The 20,000-nt window shown below is 46.3% G+C and overlaps 1 protein-coding gene across 9 annotated transcripts in view; it reads left to right on the forward strand.

Annotated features, from left to right (window-relative positions):
- Window positions 1-20,000, forward strand: part of LOC306998008 (phosphatase and actin regulator 1) — a 99,682-nt gene that overhangs the window by 42,705 nt on the left and 36,977 nt on the right. For 3 of the 9 annotated variants that reach the window (XR_013797490.1, XM_079611718.1, XM_079611714.1), the window contains exons 2-6: window positions 771-920; window positions 5,594-5,674; window positions 6,773-6,859; window positions 9,586-9,780; window positions 18,097-18,280. Coding sequence is in view for 7 of the 9 variants with exons in the window: in XM_079611718.1 (XP_079467844.1) it covers window positions 771-920; window positions 5,594-5,674; window positions 6,773-6,859; window positions 9,586-9,780; window positions 18,097-18,280 (697 nt within the window). In the remaining 2 variants the exon portion in view is untranslated. Of the gene's footprint in view, window positions 1-770; window positions 921-5,494; window positions 5,675-6,772; window positions 6,860-9,585; window positions 9,781-18,096; window positions 18,281-20,000 lie in introns of all 9 variants that reach the window. The other 6 variants (XR_013797489.1, XM_079611715.1, XM_079611716.1 and 3 more) reach the window with 3 other exon arrangements.

Here is a 20,000-nt window from a genome sequence, read left to right on the forward strand (position 1 = left end):
ACATGACCCCGCTCGCGTCACACACTGATGCTGTCTGCTCTTCTAGAAGTGTGTGTGTGTGTGTCAGGAGGGACTGTGTTTGACCTACTTCTTCAGTTTAAGCACTTCCAGTGAATGCTCCAGTTTGAGCCCGCGTTCCCCCAGTTTGAGCCCGCGTTCCCCCAGTTTGAGCCCGCGTTCCCCTAGTTGAGTGTGTGTGTGTGTTCCCCCAGTTGCAGTTTGACCGTGTGTGTGTGTTCCCCCATTGCAGTTTGACCGTGTGTGTGTGTGTGTGTTCCTCCAGTTGCAGTTTGACCGTGTGTGTGTGTTCCTCCAGTTTGACCGTGTGTGTGTGTGTTCCTCCAGTTTGACAGTGTGTGTGTGTGTGTGTGTTCCCCCAGTTGCAGTTTGACCGTGTGTGTGTGTGTGTGTGTGTGTGTGTTCCTCCAGTTGCAGTTTGACCGTGTGTGTGTGTGTTCCTCCAGTTGCAGTTTGACCGTGTGTGTGTGTGTTCCTCCAGTTTGACCGTGTGTGTGTGTGTTCCTCCAGTTGCAGTTTGACCGTGTGTGTGTGTTCCTCCAGTTTGACCGTGTGTGTGTGTGTTCCTCCAGTTGCAGTTTGACCGTGTGTGTGTGTTCCTCCAGTTTGACCGTGTGTGTGTGTGTTCCTCCAGTTTGACCGTGTGTGTGTGTGTTCCTCCAGTTTGACCGTGTGTGTGTGTGTTCCTCCAGTTTGACAGTGTGTGTGTGTGTTCCCCCAGTTTAACCGTGTGTGTGTGTGTTCCCCCACAGCAGAAGAGGTGGAGAAGCTGTCCTCCATGCGCTCCGAGTCCCTGGTGCCGCCCGGACACTGCCGGAGCAAGTTCTCCACGCTGGGACGCCTCTTCAAGCCCTGGAAGTGGAGGAAGAACAAGAGCGAGACCTTCAAGCAGAGGTCCACAGGTAAACACTTCTCTTTTCTTCTAGACATTCTGTATTAAAACCGAAATACACCAATTAGGGCTGCACGATATGAGGAAAAGCTGCGATGTGCGATAACATTGTTTAATATTGCGATGACGATATGACTTGCGATAAATGTGATTGTTAACTATACTGTTCCCATGTCTTAGTGCTTTAACAGGTTCTTTGCGTGATAGGTCAAACGTTTATTACCTGCCTGGTTCAGAATAGGCTACACGATTTTGGCACGATCCGTTTGACGTATGGGTGTCGTGGAGATTCGTAATAACGACAACGGGCGTCCGGACGCAAGATTCGATCGTTTCATCTCGTATAGTGTGTCATAGTGGGCGACAACCTACGTCGCGGCTGCGATGCTTCGCGACAGAAAGACTATAGCATGTTTAATTCTTTAACGGTCCTCCACGACGGGTTGAATATGTGAGCGAGACGTGAGTGAGTGCAACAGTGAGTGTGTGTGTGCGACTGTGCGCGCACCAGTGAGCGTGTGTGTGTGTGTGTGTGTGTGCGTGCGTGCGTGAGTGAGTGAGCGAGGGACAGTGAGTGTGTGTGTGTGTGCGTGCGTGCGTGCGTGAGTGAGTGAGCGAGGGACAGTGAGTGTGTGTGTTTGTGTGTCTGTGCGTGTGAGTGAATGTTTGCGAGTGAATGTGTGTGTGTGACGGCACGCGATGACTGGTCGGAAAGCAACGTGTTGTCTGACATGTTTCTTGTCCACGATTTTAGGAGTCAAAAACGTGTAAGTTAGTGCTAATCTGAGCCAGGCATTATTCATCGTGTCAGGCTGTCTGTTGCGATGTGTTCATCGCGGGAGTTCATATCGCGATGACGATGAAAATTCGATGTATCGTTCAGCCCTAACACCAATAATCCAACGGGACAGACGCGTGTATCCGAAGCGACTTGCATTGCATCCAAGGTGTACATTTGATCAGTTCACTGGGAATTGAACCCATGACCTTTGGTGTTGCTAGTGTAATTGATTGAGCTACAGGAAAGCTGTCAATCATGCAAAATATTGGGTTTAGAGAACATCTGCAAACTGCTGCATCTGGCAAGAACACAAGCATATTTCTTAAGTAGGGGTGGGAATCACAGGGTACCTCACGATAGCGATACGATCACGATACAGCAATTCTGTGATAATCGCTAGGCAACCCTATGATACTATACCCAAGATCTAGTTTACATTGACACAATTAGATCCCAGAAGTCCCATTGCTTTAGCGAAGCAGCAAGTCAGTGTCACTCTGAGGATTTTCTCAAGATCTCCTCATCATCATGTTGTGTGTGGCTCGATTAAATCCAGACAGCCTGAAGTTACAAAGCAGAAAATGGAGCAAAAGCCTTTTTACAGTTTACATGTGGCGTCAGCGGCGACTGTTTACGGTTCTACGTCAGCAAATTGCGATCAGCTCGTGAGATTGGCGAAATTTAGTGTCTGTCGATCGAGTCGAAGAATGTGATTATCGGCTGATACCGATCGGAGCTGCTGCAAATGAGTAGCGTCTGTTTGGGAACGCAATCGTGCGAGACGCTTCTGGAGGCAATCATACCAAACCATGATGCTTTCCACCGAGAACTGAAGTCACGTGTTCCTCAGAGCATGTCTTCTTACTGGATGAAGAAATGATCTGCCCAGTTAATCACGTACGTTTATTATGTGCATCTTGGTGTTTCCATCCAGCTATTTTCTTTAATGGGATATCCCAAACCGAGCAGGAAAACATGTGTATGGAGGCGTAGCTGACGAAGGGTCGTGTGTCTGGTACTGCATCATGCTTTAGGAGAAGCACGTCTCGTGAGGTCTGATATCTCTGAACACTTACCTCTGCAGAGGACCTTAGTGAGAGCTGTTGTTCCCGCTGGTGTCAGTGGAAGTGCTGGTGGCGGTCGTGTTGACCCGTGGGTTTGCTGGGACAGGGGAAGTGCTCTTATTGATCAGTTGAGGGACTGGTCTGGGTTCAGCGGCTATAAAGGGTTATAACCGTACAGTTATAAACATGCATTCTTCCAGTAACAGCAATATAACATTTATTTTGGTATTTATTAATGTTCTAAAGCATTAGAACAAAAACATTATCCATACACCGGTGTTTGTTTTTAAATGTATGTATAGTTTCAGAACCGTCAGAAGCAGCATCCCCATGATGAAGAATGATGGGATCGAATGTTACGTTTTAATGCCTAGAGAAAACATGTTTAAAACGTTTTGAAGCTGCAGAGAACATTCATACACAACGCTTCTAATCCTCAATGGGAGCCCAGTAAACTCAGTGTGTTCGACTGGATGATGATGATGATGCGGCATCAATATAATATCAGGAGAAATAAATGAAACCGTATGCAGATTTAGTTGTGATAGCACAACACTGAGAAACGATAAGTATATCATTAATGGAAAATGCCAAATCAGATTCTATGCAAATGTTTATGAATAATGGCAGATGAATGAGCGAATCCCGCTGTCATTCCCCAAAACATCTGCTTATTAACCCTCAAATTATCCTTCAGACGGAATATTTAAATGTTAGCATTAGGGATGTCAACGATTAATAGACGATCGATTAATTGTCGATTATACATTTAATCGATATAACTTCTCGATCATCGGTTAAGCGGGTTCATGCGCGCGCGCTGCTCAACCACGAAACAAAGTGAGCGCGTTTTGTTTGGGACCATTTTACACCTTCATTATGACTAAGTTTGTGTGTTCATTCGCAGCCTTTTATTTCGTGCAAATGTAAGTTGTAATATTGTGTTTATTGTGTGTATGCCGATCTATATCTGATTTATCTTACAGTATATTGGATGCATCCCTTGAATGAACGCTGTAGTGCGCGTCATCAGCTTCAGCTCAAACGGCACTGCACGACTAATAATGACTATTGCGAGGACTGTCATATTACATAGCATTATAAAGAGGACAATATTGTAATAAAACATTGTGCATTATTTGGGTTTAGTTGCCGTGTCGCTCCAGGAAGAGCGCGTCCACAACATGATCATTCTGATGAATGGCACGTAACTCAGTTCAAGTCCACTTGTGCATTCGCGTCATTTTGTGCAGAAATAATTTGTAATATTATGTTTATTTTGAATATATCTGATTAATCTCACATAGGATGCGTTTCTTTGAGTTAAATAACGCGCTAGCAAACTAGTGCTCCAGTTTAACGTTAGCCTTCATTCAGCGCGCGCAGCTCAAGCAGAAATGCACGGCTAATAATAACGATGAATAATTTGGGACTGACGTATTACATAACATGAGAACACTGGTGTATGAAATGGTTGTGAAAGCATTGGGTTTAGTTGCCGTGTTCAGTGCGGTGTTCAGGGAGAGCTCGTCCAGAGTCACACACTCTGCGTCTGAGGCGGCGCTGGTCACGCGTATAGTAGGCTAGTCATTATATTTGATAATTAAATAATCAATGACATCGAAACATTCATCCATCGATCATGGGAATTTGTGAAAATTGACATCCCTGAGCAATATAACATGCATTTTTGTTCAGTATATAAGCAATATTTAGCTTTTTATGTTAAAGACACTATTGATACCGTGAGAAATGTACATTCTCAGGAAAATAGCCGCTTATCAGTTATCAGTTAATCGATCGATAAGGTCAATCAACTAATGATTAATGAATTAATCGATAATTTGCATCCCTAGTATACATGTGTTTTATTGATCAGATTAAAGCATATGACCTCACACGTCCCATATTGACTCTAGACAGCCATCAACATACAATGAAGCCAAAAGTTATTCAGACGCCAGATATAATGTGTGATATGTTCCACTAGTGTGTGCAGGACACTATAGTGCATGTGTGTAAGTGAGGAGAGCACAATACAGGAAACTGTGACATATTACACCCAATAACTCTTCACACAGGGACTACCAGTGACATTTATGAGCAGAACTGATCGGGACACTTTGATCTGATCATGTTCTCTGAAGTGTGTGTCTGTAACGGCTAATGCTCTTTTCACACACACACTGAACACAATGAAGCATTGCTTGGTCACTGGTTGAGCTAAACTGGTATTATCTAATTGTGTAGTTCAATTTACCAGCTGACAGATATTCAACATAATTCATGTGTGTGTGTGTGTGTGTGTGTGTGAGACACTCTAACAGAAGGATGGATATATATCAACTATGTTTTATATTATTGTATTATGATATTTTATGTCAAATATCAACTGAGTTCTGCTCATATTTTATCACCATTGTCTAAACTATAGCGAATAAACTGTGATGATGTGAGGAATGTTGAAGTGTCTGAATAAGTTTTAGGTAACCGTTTGCATTGTGACATTTATTAGGATATTTGAGTAATGGCAGATGAATAAGTGCATCCCAGTCAGTGTTCGGGAGCTGCGGAACATCTGCTTATTAAAGCCTCAGATGATCCTTTAGAGAGAATATGTAAATAATAACTTGATGGCCTATTGATGAGTGTAGATGAAATCTCACGCGCCACACTGACTCTAGATCCGCCCGTTGGCGTGCAGTGTTCCTGAGCTGTTGAGTGTTTGTGGTCCAGCAGATGAGAACGGTCTGCTAGTGAGCCGCACGCGGGACCCGAGGAGTCTGGGTAACCACACTGAGCTGCTCCTCACCTCTCGCTCTTCATCTGTGTTCCCAGCGCTGGAGAGGAAGATGTGTGCGCGCCAGAGCCGGGACGAGCTGATCCAGAGAGGCGTGCTGAAGGAGATCTTCCAGACAGGTCAGTCGCCGGGCCGGGACCTGCAGGCCTCAGAGCTGAATAGAATAGCTTAGCTTACAGAAATATAATATATACAACTGACATCTGGATATTTGACTTACCAGTGACCAAATGTTTACTGCACACTTAGGCTGTGCGTCCACCAAAGAGTTTTTCACGCGGCTGGTGTATTTTTCCAATTGTTTTCAATGGGAGCCATGAGCGTCACGAGGCGCTGAGCGCTCAGTGTTTTTTTACCGGTCGAGAGTTGAAGAATGTTCAACTTTGGGTAAAACGCAGCGCTCATCACTGTCACTTTTTACCCAGCCGTCCAATCACAGTGGAGGAGGGGCGGGGCTAATACCACACAGACCAACCGCCACATTCTGCTTGTACAACGTCAACAGACGACAACAACACGCACAATAACAGAACAAAATAATTTAAAACAAGAGCAAATACATTACATTGTACCGAGCGCCTAGCGTTTCCAGCCGAGCGCCGAAGGCTAAAAACGCTTTGGTGGACACACGGCCTTAGTGTATTTTTAGTGCACACTGAGTGTCAGGATCCCACAATTTACCCATTCTTCCTGCTGATGCTTCACGTCTTATTGCCTGTATCCACTTCTGTCTCCTTAAACGCTCGTTGTTTGGGGTCGACAGCTTGCTACATTTTGTTTTTGTTATAAGTCAGAAAATACAAGCATGCAGCTTCACACAATACAAAGTCAATGGAGACGGTTGAATTGCCCCCCCCCCCCCCCCAGTGTGGGCGTGGCCTAAATGTGCTCTGTCTCTATTGCTGGAGTTCCTCATGTAATAATTATTTAATATGCAAAGATGTTAGCCAATCACAGCAGAGGTTGAGCTCTTAAAGGAGACACGCCCCTTTAAATCATAGAGCCTAATTCAGGGTAGAAATGGACATTTATCTCTAAATGATGAGTTCTTTATGTAAAAGTCCTACTAACATCTCGAGATGCACACAGTGCTGTTTTTTCTAAGGCCGTTTATAAAAGCTGCTTAGGTGTCCTTATTGCACTGAGAAGGCCTGATCTGAGCCCTGTCTGTGGAGCCGGCCTAAAGCTGAGCTCAGGAAAGTGTTTGTGCTCGTCAGACTCCAGGGTCCCGGGACTGATGCAGAACAATCCCTCAGGATCAGACTGTGAGCGGACATCCGACATCCCTGACCGACAGCGGACCGGTGAGTGTGTGTGTGTGTGTGTGTGTGTGTGTGTGTGTGTGTGAGCGAGCGGACATCAGACATCCCTGACCGACTGTGTGTGTGTGTGTGTGTGTGTGTGTGTGTGTGTGTGTGTGTGTGTGTGTGTGTGTGTGTGTGTGTGTGTGTGTGTGTGTGTGTGTGTGTGTGTGTGTGTGTGTGTGTGTGTGTGTGTGTGTGTGTCGGTTAGGGCTGCACGATATGAGGAAAAGCTGCGATGTGCGATAACATTGTTTAATATTGCGATGACGATATGACTTGCGATAAATGTGATTGTTAACTATACTGTTCCCATGTCTTAGTGCTTTAATAGGTTCTTTGCGTGATAGGTCAAACGTTTATTACCTGCCTGGTTCAGAATACACGATTTTAGCGCGATTTTGGCACGATCCGTTTGACGTATGGGTGTCGTGGAGATTCGTAATAACGGCAACGTTTCATCTCGTATAGTGTGTCATAGTGGGCGACAACCTACGTCGCGTCTGCGATGCTTCACGACAGAAAGACTATAGCATGTTTATACAGTGAGTGTGTGTGTTTGTGTGTCTGTGCGTGCGAGTGAATGTTTGCGAGTGAATGTGTGTGTGTGACAGCACGCGATGACTGGTCGGAAAGCAACGTGTAGTCTGACATGTTTCTTGTCCACGACAAGATATTAGGAGTCAAAAACGTGTAGTGCTAATCTGAACCAGGCATTATTCATCGTGTCAGGCTGTCTGTTGCGATGTGTTCATCGCGGGAGTTCATATCGCGATGACGATGAAAATTCGATGTATCGTTCAGCCCTAGTGTGTGTGTGTGTGTGTGAGCGAGCGGACATCAGACATCCCTGACCGACAGTGGACCTGTGTGTGTGTTAGGGCTGTCACGATTCCTTGATTAAAGTAGAGTATTCGATTTTTAAAAATCCTTGATTTCAATTCACCCGTGTCGAGTAACCGGCAAAATACCGGAAGTGGTGCATTCCACAGACGAGAATCCATGAACCGCATTATTACACCGTGCTGATGAAAAAGATGTATTGAAGAGTTTCTTGAAAATGGCTAAAGACTGTGCTTGGTTGAGTTGGGCAGGGAGTCCACCAGCAGGGAGCAGTCCAGGTGAAGGTCCGTGAAAGAGATTCTGTGCCTCTTTGAGAAGACGGCACACCGTTCACCTGCAGAACACAAGCTTCTGGAGGACACATCGTCTGGAGTAGTGAGTTTAGGTATAGGGGAGCAGAGCTAGTGGTTGTTCTGAAGGAAAACATCAGTGCCTTGAATCTGATGCGAGTGTAAATTGGCAACCAGTGCGGGATTATGAGGAGAGGAGTGACGTGCGTCTCTTCGGCTCGATAAACACACTCTTGCTGCAGCTTCTGGATCAGTTGCAGAGGTTTGACAGATGCTGGGAGACCAGCCAAAAGAGCATTACAATAGTCCAGTCTGGACAGAACAAGCACTTCTGAGACCATGAGCAGTTGTCATCTCTGTCCTCGCAAGGTTGAGTTGAAGGTGATGGTCCTTCATCTAGTAATAAATGTCAGTCAGCAGGCTGAGATGCGATCATCTACCGCCGGATCATCAGGCTGGAGTGAGAGGTAGAGTTGTGTGTCGTCAGCGTAGCAGTGGTAGGAAAAGCCATGTTTCTGAATCAAAGATCCTAGTGATGTCATGTAGATGGAGAAGAGAAGCGGTCCCAGCACTGAGCCCTGAGGCACTCCAGTAGCTAGATGTTGGGGCTTAGACACCTCACCCCTCCACAACACCTCAGATTGTGGTGCGGTTCCCGAGATGCCCTTCGTCTTGAGGATTGACAGGCGGATCTGGTGGTTAACTGTGTCAAACGCAGCAGATCCAGCAGGATGAGAACTGAGGACTTGGAAGCTGCTGTTGCCAGTCTCAGAGCCTCAATAACCGAGAGCAGGGACGTCTCAGTTGAGTGAAGAGAAGAGAAGGTTTTGGAGAGTGTGAGAGTCAGAACAGTTGTTCATTGTGTTGTGTTCTGACTACGGTCAGTAGAGTTGTTGATGTGCGCCACTTCCTCTCCGCACTCCGAGTCTACAGCGATGCTCACGGAGAACAGCGGACATAAGTTATGTTTATATTCGTTTATATCATTTACTTTACATGGTGTATTTTACCGGTGTTGTTCAATAAAACCCATATGATTACTTTGATACTTTATTTGAACCTATTATTTTTGCTTGTTATTATATATTTGTATTTTACGTCATTTTAAAGGCTGTTGTTTATTATCTATTTTTATTACCACATTTTAAAAAATCCGATTGCTCGAATAATCGATGGAATAATCTGTAGAATACTCGATTACTAAAAGAATTGACAGCGGCAGCGTGTGTGTGTGTGTGTGCGCGTGTGTGTCTGTCTGTCTCATCAACACTCTTATTATTTATTGTGTCCCTTTTATTGGTGGATCTGATATTACAAAACCTATATCCAATGCTGTGATTGTAGAAATATTAGTCAAAGGGATTATGGTTAGTGTGAACTCACACTGTCCTGTAATAAAAGTCATGTGTGATGAGTGTGTTTGTACCTCACTGTGTCAGATAATGAAAGCTAACGGCTCTTTTTAATGAGCTTAGCTGAGATAATGAAGCGCTTCATGAGCTGAATAATGGGCTTTGTTCTGCTGCGTGCGGCTCACAGTTAGCAGGACATTAGCTCCTCGTGCGCTGAAACTCTGTGTCTGTTCTCTGCTCTCAGTGGACTTCCGCTCGGCTCTGGATGGAGGAGTCTGTGCTCAGGACAACACACTCAAGTCTCTAACGCTTCCTCCCAAAAAAAACCTCACCTTCCATGGTGACCTTCAGGAACCCCCCGCCAAACCTCAGCTCATCCACAAACAGCCCCCCGCCCTGCCGCCCAAACCCTTCTCCAGACTGACCAATCACAGCACAGGTGAGACTCACACCTTCTCCAGACTGACCAATCACAGCACAGGTGAGACACACACCTTCTCCAGACTGACCAATCACAGCACAGGTGAGACACAGACGGACCAATCACAGCACAGGTGAGACACAGACGTACCAATCACAGCACAGGTGAGACACAAACTGACCAATCACAGCACAGGTTAGACACAGACTGACCAATCACAGCACAGGTTAGACACAGACGTACCAATCACAGCACAGGTTAGACACAGACTGACCAATCACAGCACAGGTGAGACATAGACTGACCAATCTCAGCACAGGTGAGACACACACTTTCTCCAGACTGACCAATCACAGCACAAGTGAGACACACACCTTCTCCAGACTGACCAATCACAGCACAGGTGAGACACAGACTGACCAATCACAGCACAAGTGAGACAGACCTTCTCCTGACTGACCAATCACAGCACAGGTTATAAACAAACTCTCCTGTTTAATGTTTGTAAACATTTCACATTATTTACTTGTATGCAATTTATCAGGGATTTTCTCTCAAAAACGTTCATATGTGTATATATTGTGTAGCGTATTTTTAAACATGCAGGAAATGTTTGCAAAATATCTATTAATTTTCTTAAATTACTTTTTAACTGATAGTATTAATCGGCCAAAATGCTTCCTGTCGTGTAACGATTAACCAGTTAATTATGCGATCCTGATACCCAAGCTTGTGTAGGTTTGTGTTTACTGTATCTGATGAGCTTCACGCGTGTGAGGTGAAGTCCTGGCGATAGACCTGGCGATAGACCTGGCGATAGTCCTGGCCAGTGTTGGTCAAGTTACTTGGAAATAGTAATTAGTTACTGATTACTGATTACTTCTCCAAGAAAGTAATCCAGTTACTTTACTGATTACTTATTTTCAAAAGTAATTAGTTACTTTACTAGTTACTTTACTAGTTACTTTACTTCAAAAACATGATGCACGACCTGAATACAAAGCAGACCTTTCAGCCTAATTATATTCTTTCTGCATATTCCATCATCTAAAATTGAATTAAATGAAACATTCTCTTTTTTTAAAACTTGTTTTATTAGTTTCAATATTTTAACTTTATGCACATTGCATCAACCAAAAATTAAATTAAATGCAACAGTCTCAGACTTGAAGAAAATTGTTGAACATTTAACCAATTTCTGCACATTCCACCATATTTTAACGAAATACACAAAGTCCTTCTTCTGTTAACTTATATTTCTGCATATTCCAGCATATAAAATGCACATTATTTTTTGTAAAATCCTCTATTCGATTTGATGTAAATAAAATACAGCAATAAAATAATTAAAATGAAAGTCTCTCATGACTGTATTCCAAATTATTAACATTTGTGTTAAGTGCGCCACATTCACTTGCATTGCATTGTTAAAAGCCTTTCTTTAAAGTGAATTTCGTTATGTATAAATTCAATTGCATCTTATTTTAATAAATGTTTCATCAACCATTTGCATGTATTTAACAAATACAAGGCAAATATAGCAGACAATATAATAACCGTGACATGGAGGAGCCGGCGTGCCGCTTTCACTTTCACTTTCATTGTTAACTAGAGCACGCACCTCATAAATAAATGAAACTCAGCGTAGGCCGATGTCTCATACATTAGCATTAAATATCTTTGCTGCATCCTTTCTAGAACAGGCTTTCTTGCGGCTCGCATCAGCATTTACGGATGATGAGTTTTGTGATGCGGTTGCGGATGAAATAATACCCCATTTGTGCAGCTCTATCGATAACAACATTGAACACTAGGCTACACATAGTATTTTTTTATTTTTTTTATTTAGGCGATTAATTTTCCATAGTGACATAGGAGGTGCCGGATCCAATAAAAAAGGTTCCGTATCCAACGTCGGGCGTGTTCCGGCTCAAATTAAGCCACGACTCACGAGACAGTCTAACGAAACAAAATCACAGTAACGCAGCCTCCTTACGGGAAAGTAATAGTAATCTAATTACTGTTTTTGCAATTGTAATCCCTTACTTTACTCGTTACTTAAAAAAAAGTAATGTGATTACAGTAACGCGTTACTTCTAACGCATTACTGCCCATCAGTGGTCCTGGCGATAGACCTGGCGATAGTCCTGACGATAGTCCTGACGATAGACCTGGCGACAGTCCTGGCGACAGTCCTAGCGATAGACCTGGCGACAGTCCTGGCGATAGTCCTGACGACAGTCCTGGCGATAGTCCTGGCGACAGTCCTGGCGACAGTCCTGGCGACAGTCCTGGCGACAGTCCTGACGACAGTCCTGGCGACAGTCCTGACGACAGTCCTGGCGACAGTCCTGACGACAGTCCTGGCGACAGTCCTGACGACAGTCCTGGCGACAGTCCTGACGACAGTCCTGGCGACAGTCCTGACGATAGTCCTGGCGATAGTCCTGGTGACCTGACGATAGACCTGACGATAGTCCTGACGATAGACCTGACGATAGACCTGACGATAGTCCTGGCGATAGTCCTGGCGATAGACCTGACGATAGTCCTGGCGATAGTCCTGGCGATAGACCTGGCGATAGTCCTGGCGATAGACCTGGCGATAGACCTGGCGATAGACCTGGCGATAGTCCTGGCGATAGACCTGGCGATAGACCTTACGATAGTCCTGGCGATAGACCTGACGATAGTCCTGGCGATAGACCTGGCGACAGACCTGACGATAGTCCTGACGATAGTCCTGGCGATAGACCTGACGACAGACCTGACGACAGTCCTGACGACAGTCCTGACGATAGTCCTGGCGATAGACCTGGCGATAGACCTGACGATAGTCCTGACGACAGACCTGACGACAGTCCTGGCGATAGACCTGACGACAGACCTGACGATAGTCCTGACGACAGACCTGGCGACAGTCCTGGCGATAGACCTGGCGATAGACCTGACGACAGACCTGACGACAGACCTGACGATAGTCCTGGCGATAGACCTGGCGATAGTCCTGGCGATAGTCCCGACGATAGTCCCGGCGATAGACCTGACGACAGACTTGACGATAGTCCTGACGACAGACCTGACGACAGTCCTGGCGATAGACCTGGCGATAGACCTGACGACAGACCTGACGACAGACCTGGCGATAGTCCTGGCGATAGTCCCGACGATAGTCCCGGCGATAGTCCCGGCGATAGACCTGACGACAGACCTGACGACAGTCCTGGCGATAGACCTGGCGATAGACCTGGCGATAGACCTGACGATAGTCCTGGCGATAGACCTGACGATAGTCCTGGCGATAGACCTGACGATAGTCCTGACGATAGTCCTGGCGATAGTCCTGGCGATAGTCCTGACAACAGTCCTGACGATAGACCTGACGATAGACCTGACGATAGACAGTCCTGGCGACAGACCTGACGACAGACCTGACGACAGACCTGACGACAGACCTGACGACAGACCTGACGACAGACCTGACGACAGACCTGACGACAGACCTGACGACAGACCTGACGACAGACCTGACGACAGTCCTGGCGATAGACCTGACGACAGTCTTGGCGATAGACCTGGCGACAGTCTTGGCGATAGACCTGGCGATAGACCTGACGTCAGACCTGACGACAGACCTGACGACAGTCCTGGCGATAGACCTGACGACAGTCTTGGCGATAGACCTGGCGACAGTCCTGGCGATAGACCTGACGACAGACCTGACGACAGACCTGACGACAGTCCTGGCGACAGACCTGACGATAGTCCTGGCGATAGACCTGGCGACAGTCCTGGCGATAGACCTGACGATAGACCTGACGATAGTCCTGGCTATAGACCTGACGACAGACCTGGCGACAGTCCTGGCTATAGACCTGACGACAGACCTGACGACAGACCTGACGATAATCCTGACGATAGTCCTGGCGATAGAGCTGACGATAGTCCTGACGATAGTCCTGGCGACAGACCTGACGACAGACCTGGCGACAGTCCTGGCTATAGACCTGACGACAGACCTGACGATAGTCCTGGCTATAGACCTGACGACAGACCTGGCGACAGTCCTGGCTATAGACCTGACGACAGACCTGACGACAGTCCTGACGATAGACCTGGCGATAGACCTGACGATAGTCCTGGCGATAGACCTGGCGATAGACCTGGCGATAGACCTTACGATAGTCCTGGCGATAGACCTGACGATAGTCCTGGCGATAGACCTGGCGACAGACCTGACGATAGTCCTGACGATAGTCCTGGCGATAGACCTGACGACAGACCTGACGACAGTCCTGACGACAGTCCTGACGATAGTCCTGGCGATAGACCTGGCGATAGACCTGACGATAGTCCTGACGACAGACCTGACGACAGTCCTGACGACAGTCCTGGCGATAGACCTGACGACAGACCTGACGATAGTCCTGACGACAGACCTGGCGACAGTCCTGGCGATAGACCTGGCGATAGACCTGACGACAGACCTGACGATAGTCCTGGCGATAGACCTGGCGATAGTCCTGGCGATAGTCCCGACGATAGTCCTGGCGATAGACCTGGCGATAGACCTGGCGATAGACCTTACGATAGTCCTGGCGATAGACCTGACGATAGTCCTGGCGATAGACCTGGCGACAGACCTGACGATAGTCCTGACGATAGTCCTGGCGATAGACCTGACGACAGACCTGACGACAGTCCTGACGACAGTCCTGACGATAGTCCTGGCGATAGACCTGGCGATAGACCTGACGATAGTCCTGACGACAGACCTGACGACAGTCCTGACGACAGTCCTGGCGATAGACCTGGCGATAGACCTGACGACAGTCCTGGCGATAGACCTGGCGATAGACCTGACGATAGTCCTGGCGATAGACCTGACGATAGACCTGACGATAGTCCTGACGATAGTCCTGGCGATAGTCCTGGCGATAGTCCTGACGACAGTCCTGACGATAGACCTGACGATAGACCTGACGATAGACCTGACGATAGACAGTCCTGGCGACAGACCTGACGACAGACCTGACGACAGACCTGACGACAGACCTGACGACAGTCCTGGCGATAGACCTGACGACAGTCTTGGCGATAGACCTGGCGACAGTCCTGGCGATAGACCTGACGACAGACCTGACGACAGACCTGACGACAGTCCTGGCGACAGACCTGACGATAGTCCTGGCGATAGACCTGGCGACAGTCCTGGCGATAGACCTGACGATAGACCTGACGATAGTCCTGGCTATAGACCTGACGACAGACCTGGCGACAGTCCTGGCTATAGACCTGACGACAGACCTGACGACAGACCTGACGATAATCCTGACGATAGTCCTGGCGATAGAGCTGACGATAGTCCTGACGATAGTCCTGGCGACAGACCTGACGACAGACCTGGCGACAGTCCTGGCTATAGACCTGACGACAGACCTGACGATAGTCCTGGCTATAGACCTGACGACAGACCTGGCGACAGTCCTGGCTATAGACCTGACGACAGACCTGACGACAGTCCTGACGATAGACCTGGCGATAGACCTGACGATAGTCCTGACGATAGTCCTGGCGATAGAGCTGACGATAGTCCTGGCGACAGACCTGACGACAGACCTGACGATAGACCTGGCGATAGACCTGACGATAGTCCTGGCGATAGACCTGACGATAGTCCTGGCGATAGACCTGACGATAGACCTGGCGATAGACCTGACGATAGTCCTGACGATAGACCTGACGACAGTCCTGACGATAGTCCTGGCGACAGACCTGACGATAGTCCTGGCGACAGTCCTGACGATAGTCCTGGCGACAGTCCTGGCGACAGTCCTGACGATAGACCTGGCGATAGACCTGACGATAGTCCTGGCGATAGTCCTGGCGACAGACCTGACGATAGTCCTGACGATAGACCTGACGATAGTCCTGACGATAGTCCTGGCGATAGACCTGACGACAGACCTGGCGATAGACCTGGCGATAGACCTGGCGATAGACCTGACGATAGTCCTGGCGATAGACCTGGCGACAGACCTGACGATAGTCCTGACGATAGTCCTGGCGATAGACCTGACGACAGACCTGACGATAGTCCTGACGATAGTCCTGGCGATAGACCTGGCGATAGACCTGACGATAGTCCTGACGACAGACCTGACGACAGTCCTGGCGATAGACCTGGCGATAGACCTGACGACAGACCTGACGACAGACCTGACGACAGACCTGACGATAGTCCTGGCGATAGACCTGGCGATAGTCCTGGCGATAGTCCCGACGAAAGTCCCGGCGATAGACCTGACGACAGACTTGACGATAGTCCTGACGACAGACCTGACGACAGTCCTGGCGATAGACCTGGCGATAGACCTGACGACAGACCTGACGACAGACCTGACGACAGTCCTGGCGATAGTCCTGGCGATAGTCCCGACGATAGTCCCGGCGATAGACCTGACGACAGACCTGACGACAGTCCTGGCGATAGACCTGGCGATAGACCTGACGACAGTCCTGGCGATAGACCTGGCGATAGACCTGACGATAGTCCTGACGATAGTCCTGGCGATAGACCTGACGATAGTCCTGGCGATAGACCTGACGATAGTCCTGGCGATAGACCTGCAATAGACCTGACGATCTGATTTATCAAAACCATTCCATGTCGGGATTTCCCGCAGTACTTTGGAACTGAGGCGGCCGCCTTAACTAATAAAAAATGTAAATGAGCGATATCCGCCGTGTTACTCTGTCCTGTTTAGAGCTCAGATTCTCCCGAGCCGATATTTCCCGCCGCTATACTCGGGCCGGCCCGTGATCTAGAGACGTGCGGCGCGGGACTAGATGTGATGGCCTAATGCACTCACTCTGTGTGTGCGGCTGCGGGAGAATAACACGATTAAATTAGGGGTGCACCGACATTTCGGTCGCCGAAAATTTCGGCCGAAAATGGCATTATCGGTTTCGGGCCGAAATAAAAAAGCCAGCCGAAAATGTAAACCGAAAATGAATGTCAACCGCGCCCCTCCCATCCCCGCGCAAGCGCTTGGGTTTCACTCACGGTCGAGCTGTCACTCGTCACCGTTTATATACTGTCTATGCTCGTCACCCACCCCTCCCCTCCGTGCTCAAGCAGGTTTCACTCACGGTCGAGCTGTTTGTACGCGTCTGCAAAGATTGAGCATGTCAGCGGTATGGAAGTATTTTAAAGTTTCAGATGAGGACAACCAGCGCCGCCGCTCCCACCATGCGCATGAGCTGAGAGGGCACCAAAAAATAGCGGAATGAAAAATCAATAATTATAATGCCGATATTATTTCAGTAGGCTATAGAAATACAGACATCCCAAGTCTCCCAGAAGTTCCGGGAGTCTCCCGCATATTGATAGCGGCTCACTGATGCCCGCGAATTAGTTAAAATCTCCGGAATCTAGAGCGAGCGCGCCCGCGAGACAGAGACTGTGCTCCAAACTGTGCAGCGCGTGCACGGCAAAGAGGGAGAGAGAGCAAGAGACCGCGTGCGTGTGCCTCGTGAAGCGCATGCAATATAAAATATATATAATATATAAAATATTTTAGGTTTTGTTATGTAACTGTTAGTGGTAATAAAAGTTTGATGATTATTCTATTGGTTTGTGATTTTTCATTTCAGATCCATTAAAAATTAAGCAATATAAATAAATATATATTAAAGTTTTTAAAAGAAGCCATTTTCGGCTTCAGTTTCGGTTTTCGGCCAAGTGCATCCTAAATTTCCGGTATCGGTTTCGGCCCAGAATTTTCATTTCGGTGCATCACTAGATTAAATATAAATATATATGAATAAAACTTATAAAAACTAATAAATTGTTATTCATCTGTTGCAGAAAAGCAACAAGAAGAACTAAAACAAAATAGAGACGATTTACAGGCCAGAGTTTCTATTTGTAACATGTTTGCAGCGTTGAGCGATGTAGCCAATCACAGACATATGTGTTGATTTCTGGACCGCAATGGCCAATCAGAAGCATTTAAGACAGAATCCCCTCACACCGCTCAAAACGGACTTTCTGTTCAGTGCTGATTCTGCTTCTGGCAAATCCACGGATTATAAAAGATATTATGAAAGATTCATTATGCAGGCAGCTTCACTGATAATAACAGAGATGTGTGAGATCGCGATGAACTGATGTCAGCTTTTAGGAATTATTAAGGGAGCGCGCATTCAGTCATGGCAAGCCATGTGTGCTTTTATGTTAAATTAACTGTGGATTGTGAATGTTAATGCTTTAATAACAAATCATTTATCAGGAGCATAATGCTGATGTGTGTGTGTGTGTGTTGTGTCCAGACCCGTGTCTGCAGGGAAAGCCGTCTCCTCCTCTTCCTCCACAGAAGCTGCTGATGTACTCCTCCTCCTCCTCGTCGTTCGGGCCGTACGGGCACCCGCTGCAGTTCGGCTCCGCTCACCCGTCCAGCCGCATCATCGACGAGCTGCAGAAGACGCTGGCGCTCGCCCTGCAGAGACTGGAGAGGTGTGTGTGTGTGTGTGTGCGCGCTCATACACAGTACACACTCCATACAGCTGATAGATCTGACATGCTTCCCCTGCTGAGGATAAATAGTTTTTTAGTCAGGATTGTTGCACTCTATTCTAGGGATGCACATATGTCTCGGTCACCATATCGGTATCGGCAGATATAAGTTCATTTGTAATGTTATCGGTATCGGCCTGGTTTTTTGGCCTATGTGTTAAAGCCGATAAATAATGTATTATTTCCTTCAGCTGAGACGCTTCAGATGCGCACTGAGACGCTTCAGATGCGCACTGATCAACATGATGCTTTTGAATTGCTTGAAATATGATTGAAATCAGTTTAGAAAAGGAAAATACAGTCAAGTCTGTCATATCGGCTACATGACGTTATAATGAGAACATTATAATTGTGTGTTTGGGACATGGCTTTAATGGTGAGACTTGTTTTTGTGATCAGGCTCTCAAAAATTATATAAAAATTTGGATTTAGATTTATCTGCCAATATATCGGTTATCGGCTTTCAAATATAAAGAGTTATCGGTATCGGCCGATGTATGTTCATATCAGTGCATCCCTATCATTAATGCTTTGGAATACAGATTTAAAATTAAACTTAAAAAGTTATAGAAGTTTAAGTTTATGGTAAAGAAAATGTATTGAACTAAAAATATATATATATTATACTAAATATATATTTTGAAATTCAACATTACAATTTTTGAGTCTAAAATTGCTATAAAATCAAAGTCACATGTCTAACCAAGTTGATATCACAACATTTTGCAGTTGATATCACTAAAGGTTCCTGTGACTTCTAGGCGCTGTCCCAAAACCCCACAGTCTCCTGTCACGCATCAACACACTTCTGACACAGCATCACTTCTGGCACTAAACCGTGATCTAGTATTGAACCTCAGTCTCAGACCTCTCCAGCGATACACGTTTCATCACCATTAGAAAACTACCTTTCCACGGTAATGCAATATGCAATCTCAAGTCGGTTTTCACCTGATGATTTTTGAATGATACCTAATTTGTGATGAGTATTGATTACTAGAATGTGCGATAGGGAATACAAGTGTGTCGAGGCTGCTGTTGGCACACTGACTGATGTTCATTGGCTGTTACCAATCAAATAAAGCAGAATCAACACATCCCAGCAGCATTTAGATGTATTTCACTGAAATTACAGTTGCATAAATAGTGCTATGAGATTCAAAAAAATAATGTAATCTAAAATTCTGAATATAGAAATATGAAATTATGTAAAAAAGAAAAGAAACTTTATACACACAACTGTTTGTTCAAAGCATGGGTTCATTGAGGAATGATGAACTGCTCTTGATTAGTCATCACTGTGTGACCAAAGTGGTCGGAGGTTCTGTCCAGAAAGTAGCAGGTCGTCTCCGTTGTCTTCCGCCTACTCTTTAATGAGTGTATGCTCGCACATAACGGCAGGCGTCTTGCTCTGTACTTGCGCTCACTCGTGTCCAAAGTCATCTTGACTGGTCAATTATCAGTGAAACTAAAACTGTTGAGAGAAAATCACATAAGTAAAAATCTTTATAAATTGATGTTGATTCACTATAATGGTTTTGTTTGCAGTCAAATAAAGCCTGAAAGTAGTAAAACAAAGCAGCTGCTTGATTTATTCATGCTGCAATGCACTCTGGGAGTCAGCATAGCACTTGTGGCTGAGAATAAGAGACTTGCTGAG

This window comes from Phoxinus phoxinus (assembly GCF_949152265.1).
Source record: "Phoxinus phoxinus genome assembly, chromosome: 5".
Classification (NCBI taxonomy): domain Eukaryota; kingdom Metazoa; phylum Chordata; class Actinopteri; order Cypriniformes; family Leuciscidae; genus Phoxinus; species Phoxinus phoxinus.